Source organism: Myotis davidii, unplaced genomic scaffold (genome assembly GCF_000327345.1).
Source record: "Myotis davidii unplaced genomic scaffold, ASM32734v1 scaffold394, whole genome shotgun sequence".
Lineage (NCBI taxonomy): Eukaryota > Metazoa > Chordata > Mammalia > Chiroptera > Vespertilionidae > Myotis > Myotis davidii.
Genome location: NW_006287548.1, coordinates 2,999,445 through 3,009,639, shown reverse-complemented (window position 1 = coordinate 3,009,639; position 10,195 = coordinate 2,999,445). Strand labels below are relative to the sequence as shown.

Sequence of the window (10,195 nt, the reverse complement as noted above, 5' to 3'; positions counted from 1 at the left end):
CCTTAGGAGTACCCTAATTAAGTTAATAACAATGTACCTACCTATATAGTTTAAGTTTAAAAAATTTGCCTCTCAAAAGAAATTTCAGTTGTCAAACTGTTGATATTTGACTCTGTTGACTAATGAGTTTGCCGACCACTGCTCTAAGGGGAAAAAAATTTTTGTCCTTTGTTACCAAAAAAAAAAAAAATTATTTAAAATACTTTGGAGCCGTCCATAATATCAACAATAATTTTTGCCTTTATTAGCTCTGTTGACTAATGAGTTTGCCGACCACTGCTCTAAGGGAAAAAATGTTTTGTCCTTTGTTACCAAAAAAAAAAAATTTATTTAAAATACTTTGGCCGAAACCGGTTTGGCTCAATAAAGTGTTTTAAAAACTATAGATGGTGTGGCTCACGTGGATTATTTCATTTACAACTTGTTATAACTCTCTCTAGAAGATGGTGTTATCATCTCTGATTTGCAGAGAAGCTAAATAACTTGCTCAGGTTCACAGGGTTAGCAAGTGGCAGAGCCTGGCAGTCTGAATCTGGAATCCTTGCTTTCAATCAATGCTATGCTTTTTTTTTAGTGTTTTAAAAACTATAGATGGTGTGGCTCACATGGATTATTTCATTTACAACTTGTTACAACTCTCTCTAGAAGATGGTGTTATTATTTCTGATATGCAGAGAAGCAATCATGATGCTATGCTGCCCCCCTGTGTAGGTAACGAAGAACACCCCTTGGACTCACTCCAGATAGCTCTCTGCCTAGAGCAGCGGTTCTCAACCTGTGGGTCGAGACCCCTTTGGGGGTCGAACGACCCTTTCACAGGGGTCGCCTAAGACCATCGGAAAATACATGTATAATTACATATTGTTTTTGTGATTAATCACTCTGCTTTAATTATGTTCAATTTGTAACAATGAAAATATATCCTGCATATCAGATATTTACATTACGATTCATAACAGTAGCAAAATTACAGTTATGAAGTAGCAACGAAAATAATTTTATGGTTGGGACTCACTGCAACATGGGGAACTGTATTAAAGGGTCACAGCATTAGGACGGTTGAGAACCACTGGCCTAGAGGAAAGGGTGTTTTTAAAAGCTAGGTTTGCAGGTAGGAAAGACAGATCTTTAGGAATGACAGCCAAAATCCCATCTTAGGGGAAGGGTGTTATAGGCCTCTCATAAATAAAGCAATATGGAAGGAAAATTAGAAATATTTTTAAAGACTTGGGGAGAAAAGAATGAAACGAACAGGTGTAAGCCAGGCACGGGGATGCCATTCTCGTGATGAGTGAACACAGGTGTAGAGGCTGCAGATGTGGAGGGACTGACGAACTGGGACAACCAGGGAGCTACGGGAGCAGAAAAAATACTTTTTCTTCTTCTAAGTTCTTCTGGCTGGACTACTCATCAAATTAACATTGGGACAACCAGGGAGCTACGGGAGCAGAAAAAATGCTTTTTCTTCTAAGTTCTTCTGGCTGGACTACTAATCAAATTAACATGAGGCAGATTAACAGGACAAAATGACCAAATCTATTACATATGTTTTTATAGGGATTCCATAAGAATATGAGACCCAAAGACACAGGGGGCAGCTGAGGCTTATGTGCCATGCTGGACCAAGGGGAGGGAGGCAGGGGTCTGAGATCTCAAGGGGAAAGTGGGCAGTTCACAGGCAGACGAGAAAGAGCAAACGTGGAAAACAAATGCTTGGCCACCCGGAAACAATGGGACCCACAGGGGAATCTAACAAACAGACGTGCTTGAATCCTCCCTGTCGGCCATGTTTAATTCATATACGCTAAGGCTCCCTTCCCCAAGCAGCTTTTCTACCTGAAATCCTTCAGGCAGGTAAGGGGACGGAAAACAAACAAAGGGCCCTCTTCTTGAGCTTTAATTGTTTTCAGAAGAATCTGCATGCCCAGCTGGCATATTCTATGGAGGCTGTTTCTGGACTAAAAGCAAGTCAACGGGGCAGGATGCAGGGCCTGGCTCCTGCTCACTGTTTCTCTTCTCCCCCGTGCTCCCAGGGCCCTAGACCTTAAACATGCTCCCCACAGATAGAAAATAGGTCTGCTGGGCCCACTAAAAAACTGCAAATCAGATTTTAATTTTGCTGAGAAAATAAAATGGGTTTAAAAAGAATTCTGAGGACACAGTGAGACTCCAATCATGAAAAATTCTGCAAATAACTGAACTTTAAACAATAAAACATATAAATGAACAAGGCTGTTGAAAACCCAGGAAGCCAAGCCAAAGAAATCTCCACACCACAATGAGGGAGATGCTCTTTGTATATTGGAGAGTGGAGGAACATGAATATTATTTACCATGTTATATAGGTAGTATAATCTTTAACCAATAAACAAGTATTGATTAAGCAGTTACTATGTGTCCTGCACTGGGCCAGGTACAAAATTCACTTTGCAATTATATCAAACACAACCTTTCTATTGAATTTTTTTTTTCAAAATCATTATGTGTAACATATAGCAGATATTATTATTCCTATTTTATAAAAGACTTTGAATGACTTGCTAAGGTCACTCAAAAGCAAGCAGTGGCAGCCCAGCTGAGGTAGCTCAGTGGTTGAACATGGACCTATGAACCAGAAGGTCACAATTCAATCAATTCCTGGTCAGGGCACATGCCTGGGTTGTGGGCTCCATCCCCAGTGTTGGGCATGCAAGAGGCAGGCGATCAATGATTCTCTCATTATTGATGTTTCTATCTCCCTTTACCTCTCCCTTCTTCTTTGAAATAAAAATATATATATTATTTTAAAAAACCACAACAACAACAACAAAAAAACAAGGTCACAATTCAATCAATTCCTGGTCAGGGCACATGCCTGGGTTGTGGGCTCCATCCCCAGTGTTGGGCATGCAAGAGGCAGGCGATCAATGATTCTCTCATTATTGATGTTTCTATCTCCCTTTACCTCTCCCTTCTTCTCTGAAATAAAAATATATATATTATTTAAAAAAACCACAACAACAACAACAACAAAAAACTAGCACTGGCAGAGGGCAAGCAGGACCACACTTTAAGTTTTAGATTATGTCCCTATCTATTCAGGAGGCTCAGCTTTGTCTTAGAAGAGCATCTATGTGAACCATCTTCCCTCCTAGACATCCAAGGCCATGCACAGTTCTCAGATTATGAGACAGCTGCATGAGCTGGGCAAGGCCTGCATCCTCTCTAAGCCTAAGTTCTTTGTAAGGAGAACAAGGAGGGGTGGGTCAAATGATGTCATTGACCTCTTTTAGCTGTAACCTTCTGAATCTATTAGAAACGGCTTCAATGCATTACAATCCTGACCTTAATCCTGTGTTTTGGACTCTCATAAACTCCAACAGTAGCCTCAAGGCTTTTCATTTGAGTGAGCTTAATAAAGCCATTTTAGAGAAGTGTTCTCAGATCTGGAGGTGGCAGGAAGAGGGCAAAGACTTGACCTTCTAAAGAAAGAGAAAGTACAGATTCAAGGTTGTTCCTAAGCCAAGTGTTATGTTTTAGCAGGATGTGTTCCATTTATGCTCGGTAATAGCCATTGAAAGTTGAGATGGAATTGGGGAGAAACTTGGTTCTCTGTTGGTAAAGGCATCAATGACAGACCAATCTCATTCTCTACATTACACACTTTCTCACAAACCCGCAGGTAGTTTCAGAGCCTAGAGGAACTAATGCAAGGTTAGGGTCAACATACCGTCCTAGAGGAGTCAACCACAACCATATGTAATACTGGATAAAGCAGCCAGAGCAAATGGCTTATAAATTATTAAAATACGCTATTATTATACATTTCATGTGAAAAGTCTTCCCAATTATTCACGTTTGTAAAAACGTTGCAATGCTGAGAAGGAAGGGTTTATCAGTCCATTTTCCTGGTGAAGAAACAGTGATTCATTTAACTTCATTGGACTTAAGTTTATTGAAAACTTCCCCTGGACCAGGTATCCTCCAAAACAGGATTTACATTTCCACTTCCAGGTCCCTGGTACTGGTGCCTGTGAAGTCAAACTGAAGCCTCCTGCCTTGGTGGTCTATGATAGTGGCTAAAATAGCTGGCTCTCTGGTCCGATGGTATCCCTGGGCTCTGAGCCTGCTTCTACATCTTACCATGTGGTTGTGTAGCTGTCTGAGCTGTGGGACTCCTTCTGATTCAGTTTCTTCATCTGTAAAATAAGAAGAAGAACATGTTACCTTAAAGAACTTCCAGAAGACTAACCTTTTGTCACAGTCTTCGCAGCAAGGGTTCCGGAATCTGGAGAAGGGCTGCGCATAAATGAATAGAGACTAGACAAGAAATATAAATTTGGAAGTCATCTGGGGGAACCAGGCGGAGGCTTCACCCTCTAGTGGGGTGGCTTCCCAAATCTTCTGACCCACAGCTTTTTATTTACTGGAAAACACATTGGCCCTTTAGGAATGCAAACAGGCATATCAAAGGTAAATTTTGGTAAACAGGAAAAGATTGTCAGGTTAGGGCGGTCGTTGGCAAACTGCGGCTCTCGAGCCACATGAGGCTCTTTGGCCCCTTGAGTGTGGCTCTTCCACAAAATACCACGTGCGGGCGCGCACGTACAGTGCGATTGAAACTTCGTGGCCCATGTGCAGAAGTCGGTATTTTGAGGAAGAGCCACACTCAAGGGGCCAAAGAGCCGCATGTGGCTCCCGAGCCACAGTTTGCCAACCACTGGGCTAGGGGAAATGCCTACAGCTGTTCAGCAGCAGGTAATAATATGCAGATTTGCAGCCCTGCTGAAAATGTCCATCAGCCTTCTGACAAACTTCTCGCATTTATTATGCTAACTACTGCTCTTAGCCTCCAGCACTAACCGTGGCAACACAACAGGCATATCAAAGGTAAATTTTGGTAAACAGGAAAAGATTGTCAGGTTAGGGCGGTGGTTGGCAAACTGCGGCTCTCGAGCCACATGCGGCTCTTTGGCCCCTTGAGTGTGGCTCTTCCACAAAATACCACGTGCGGGCGCGCACGTACAGTGCAATTGAAACTTCATGGCCCATGTGCAGAAGGCGGGATTTTGAGGAAGAGCCACACTCAAGGGGCCAAAGAGCCGCTTGGGGCCCCGGAGCCACAGTTTGCCGACCACTGGGCTAGGGGAAATGCCTATAGCTGTTCAGCAGCAGGTCATCATATGCAGATTTGCAGCCCTGCTGAAAATGTCCATCAGCCTTCTGACAAACTTCTCGCATTTATTATGCTAACTACTGCTCTTAGCCTCCAGCACTAACCGTGGCAACACATGTACCCTGCCTGCTGCATCCTAAGTGCTCAAAAATGTTAGCTACTGTTATAGCCATTCAACACTATTAATATCTTACCATGGGACCAGCATTGGGTACAACAGTGAACAAGGACAGTGAGGGTTGGTCTCGTGGCACTTACATTCTCCGGCTCTGCCTTAAATGACTTCGGTCAGACTTCCAGGACCTTCTGCCATTGGCCCCAGGGTGTTCCAAGTTTTATTCCTCTGCTCTTCAGAGTGATCAGCAGGTCTGACCAATTTGACTTCTCCAAACCCTTCTTCACACCAGCTCATACTACCTTACTCCTCCTCTGATTCCTCTCTGGGATTTCCCCCACCTCATGTCCAGCCCAGGCTTCACTGCATGGCATGGCATGTCTCACTTTTTCACACCATACCAGCTCACAGGAACGCCTCCCCTCCCCCCATCACACTTATTTTCCATGCCTCTCACCGACACATAATCACATCATACTTAACTTGCCTGGTGAGAATCTCAAGCTACCATATCTTCTCTTTGCAGCAAGATATGAAATGTGAAGAGTATAGGGATTTTGCCATAGTTCCCTTTTCTGTGTGTGAGTTTTAAGACAAGGATTGCAAACTCAAATGCTACAGGAGCAAGGCAGGGAGTAGAAGTGAGGGTAGGGCCTGTGGCGAGCTGAGGACAGTCTGTCTGGAGGAGGAGCTGCATTGGCCTCACTGATCGATGCCCTTGATGAAAAAGACAGAGCTCTAATCCATGTGCTCTGCAGCTGGAGAAGAGAGTTAAAATATCAGGGGCGGGAGGCGCGGGGGCTGGTTCATAGTGGGGGGGGATAGATCTCTGATCTTTTACAAACACTATGATACCACTCCCTTCTCCTTCCAACACAGGAGAGTTAAGGTTCCTACTATTCATAACAGGAAGACTGCAGTATTGGACTGTTAAGAAACATGGGTATGATGGTCACTTTAGCTGGAGGGGAATTCCCCCTCCTCAACTTACTTTCTTTTTTACGGACAGACTTCTAGAAAAATGACAAAAGTGTGTTTTAAATTAGTTATCTACTAGAGGCATGGTGCATGAAATTAGTGCACTGGGGGCGGGTCCATCAGCCCAGCCTGCACACTCTTGCAGTCTGGGACCCCTCGGGGGATGTCTGCCTGCTGGCAGTCATACATTCCTCTCACAGTCCAGGACCCCTCACTCCTTACTGCCCGCCAGCTCGCTGCTCCTTACTGCTCCTTAGCACTACCATGGAGGCAGGAGAGGCTCCCACCACCGCTGCTGTACTTGGTCAGCCGTGAGCCTGGCTTCTGGCTGAGTGGCGCTGCCCCTATGGGAGCACACTGAACACCAAGGGACAGCTCCTGCATTGAGTGTCTGCCCCGTGGTGGTCAGTGTGCATCATAGTGACCGGCTGTTCTGCCGTTCGGTCAATTTGCATATTAGGTTTTTATTATATAGGATGGCTTCATTCTCTCCAGCACCATTTAGGAATGCAGGTCCAATATCATCACATCTTGCAAAATTTTAACAGAAGGCAGAATTCAAACTTTATTAAAATCTCTCAGGTTTTTTTAAAGTTGGCAACTAAATTAAAAATATTTGAATGCATTGTGCAGCTGCACAACATGAGGTCTGTCCTAAGGGTTGTAGCACACACTGCCCTGCATATACAAGTATTTTGGGGGAAGGAGTGAGAAATGAATGAGACTTCCATACTCTAGTTTGTTGGCTAAAACTATATGAATATAATGCCATATTATAAAAATACTGTCAAAAGAAGATTTATTTGATTAAATAAACATATCAGAGTCATTTACCATCCATCCCTGCAAAGTTTGGGAGGACCTTTATGCTCACTTGACAGCTCAGATGTCCCCTGCATGTTCCTGCTCGTTTTCCACCTGAATATTATTTTCCTTGTTCGCCTACTAGTAGTGATGCCAGCCCTGCTCCCATTTTCATTGGCAGATATCGCTGCCTGAAGTGCCTCAACTTTGACATCTGCCAGATGTGTTTCTTATCCGGTCTCCACAGCAAGTCCCACCAGACGTCTCATCCTGTGGTTGAGCACTGTGTCCAGGTAACACCTAACCTATTGTCCCAAACTACTCCTGAATCGTGTCCGAACCAGCTACAGCAGCTTAATCACTTTCCCTCCAGAAAAACCAGAGTCTGCTCCTTTCATTAGAAATATTTATGACTAAGGAAGTGGCAAAGTGAACCTTAAATATCTCTCAATATAAATATGTTTTCTTTACATTGTAAATTTAAATAAAATCATTGGGGGGGGGGCAGAATAGGCCAAACTGAGTCCAGTCTGAAGCCATCGATCCCAGATTGTGTATTAGAAAATGTCTGCAGTGTAAGAGGGGTGAGGCGTTGGAAATGGGTGCGGATTAAAAAGAAAAGGATCTGGTTGGTAAAGATGATGCAACAAGGCTTCTAGTTTCTAGGACATTTGGGGAGTTTTCCTTTTTAACATCTTTTTCCTGAGTCCTAAATGTCAAGTATTTTTTCTCAAAGAAAAATGAAAGAGAAAGACAACTATCCCAGTTTTTAGTGGAAGATTATAAAACTAAGACTTTTAAAAGAAAAATTTAATAATCAGCAAGAGAATTCAGATCTTTCTAAGAGGAAAGAGAAATGGGATAGTACATTTTAAACAAAGAGCATTTTAACTTTCCCAGAAAGAACACTTTCTTCTCATCACAGCCTTTCTGTGAATCAGTTTCTCCACACAGATGACATCACCCTGAAACGCCACAATAGTGAATGAAGTGTCTTGATTAACTAGCTTTGCCGAGGACAGTTTTCTCTCATTCTCCCCTTTAACACACATAGTCCACAAAAGTCAAGTGTCTGGATCCTGCCAAATAATTCCCAGTGGGCACTGCTTTGCTAAACTTTATTAACCCAAATCCTCAGGTTCAATGGCCTGAGATCTGTTTGTAAAAGCCTGGGGAGAAACGGGCTTATCGGTGTTAGACTGACACCGTGTGGCCACTTTGTTATTACACTTAAGATTTCAAGGGCTGGAAATTTTAACAATTCATTGCATTCCTTCTTTACTTTTTTCTTTTTTTTTTGGCAGAGGTTCTTAATGTGGGGTTGATGGGTGGACAGTAGGTGGTCTGAGCATATTTCTGGAGATAAATCCCTGGATGATCACCCAATTCTCAAAGGAATCCACAGCCCGAATGTTAATGACCATGGACTTAGTCTTCCTTCATCCCCTCTTCTAGCTTTAACATCCCACAATACTGGGTGGCTCGAAGGGAGAAGAGTTACCATAGAAGTTGGGGGGTCTGTTCTGTGTACACATAGACACAGAGAACGTAAAGAAATGCAGGTAGTAAGAAAGTAAGATGATTTTTCTGAGGACATAAACGTAGGTGAAGCAATTCCAGAGACTTTCCCCAGCAGCCGGTCTGCCCAGATCAGGAAAGAAGACCATGTTGAGACTGACCATGGACCCAAATTCCAGACTCCTAGGAGGAAAGCAGGTGTTCCATGTAATTTGCATTATTTGTTCAAACAATTTTGTCAAAGTGAGCCACACTTGTGAGGTAAGATGATGGGAACCTTCTTGAAATCTAAGTTCTCAGAAGCCAGCTAAGGGCCAACCTCATAAGCAGGTCTTCCTAGGACAAGCAGTCAGGTTAACCTATACAGTGGGGCCTTGACTTACGAGTTTAATTTGTTCCGAGACCGAGCTCATGAAGGAGCTCGCTCGTTAAAGAGCTCGTTAACTCAAATTACTCTGTCAACTCAATGCAAAAAATCGGCTGAGAGACAGCTGGTATCTCAAAAAACTCGTTAGCTGGGACACTCATAAGTCAAGGCCCCACTGTACCTACTTTTGGTTGGTTTGCCTTTGAAAGCTTAATTCAGAATTAATACTTCTTAAAAAAAATAAAGGAAAGATAGTATTCCATCACTCACAGATGAATGCTTTTCACACTTTAGTGTTCCAAAACAGGAATTACGCTGTAGGTACAATTTTTCATTCTTCTCTTCACCTGCATTAAGTAAAGAGCATTTCCCATCTCATTAGTTTCCAAAATGTCATTTTTAATGGCCTAACTCTAATAAGGAAGTGCCACAATTCACAAGCAATCCCTTATATCATTGAAAATTTTAGTTATTTTCAAATTTTATTCCCCTAAATTCTGTTTATCAACATCCCTATATACGTATCTTCTCATACTTTTAACATTTTATTGAGATAAATTTACTCAAGTAAAATCTTGGGTCAAAAATGTGAATTTTTTTAATTCTCAAAATTCAGAATGCCAGCCTATTCTCCAGGGAGTCAGCCCAAAGCACACTGCCGCACCCCTGGTACAAGATCACCACCACATCACCCGATCACCACCAAAGGTGACCTTTACAAAGTCTCCGTGACCTTACTTTTTGAAATAACCCCTTCTTCGCAATTTAAAATTTGAGACGGTAAAGAGAAGAGAGGGCGTTTCCTATACCTTGCGATCATTAAACTTTTGGGAGGCAGGAACAGAATTATTCCCATTTTATCTACTGGGAGAAGAAGAGATCAGTTTAAATAGGTATTAATTTTTGATTTCTTTTGTAATTCTCTAATCTTTTCTCAGGCATCCCACCAGTATAATTCTATCTCAACCCCAGGCCCTATTTCTGTGGTTATTTTGTCACTTTACAATTTGGTGTAATTAAATATATATTTTTAGCTCTTTAAATTGAAAAGTACATATTGACTTCTCAGTTAGAGGGCACTCACTATGTCTGTATCATTTCCTAGCAGGTTGATAGCAATATCTACACTAATAAAAGAGAAAAATGGTAATTGGCGTACGACACTACCCTTTTCATTGGCTAATCAGGGCTATATGCAAATTAACTGCCAACTAAGATTGGCAGTTACCTGCCAACAAGATGGCGGTTAATTTGCCTA

General features: G+C 42.4%; 1 protein-coding gene across 1 annotated transcript in view; it reads left to right on the top strand.

The window, feature by feature from the left end:
• Nucleotides 1–10,195, top strand: part of DYTN (dystrotelin) — a 48,305-nt gene that overhangs the window by 16,249 nt on the left and 21,861 nt on the right. Inside the window, exons 8-9 of the mRNA XM_006759452.1 lie at nt 7,234–7,345; nt 9,554–9,645. Coding sequence (XP_006759515.1) covers nt 7,234–7,345; nt 9,554–9,645 — 204 coding nt within the window. The remainder of the gene's footprint in view (nt 1–7,233; nt 7,346–9,553; nt 9,646–10,195) is intronic.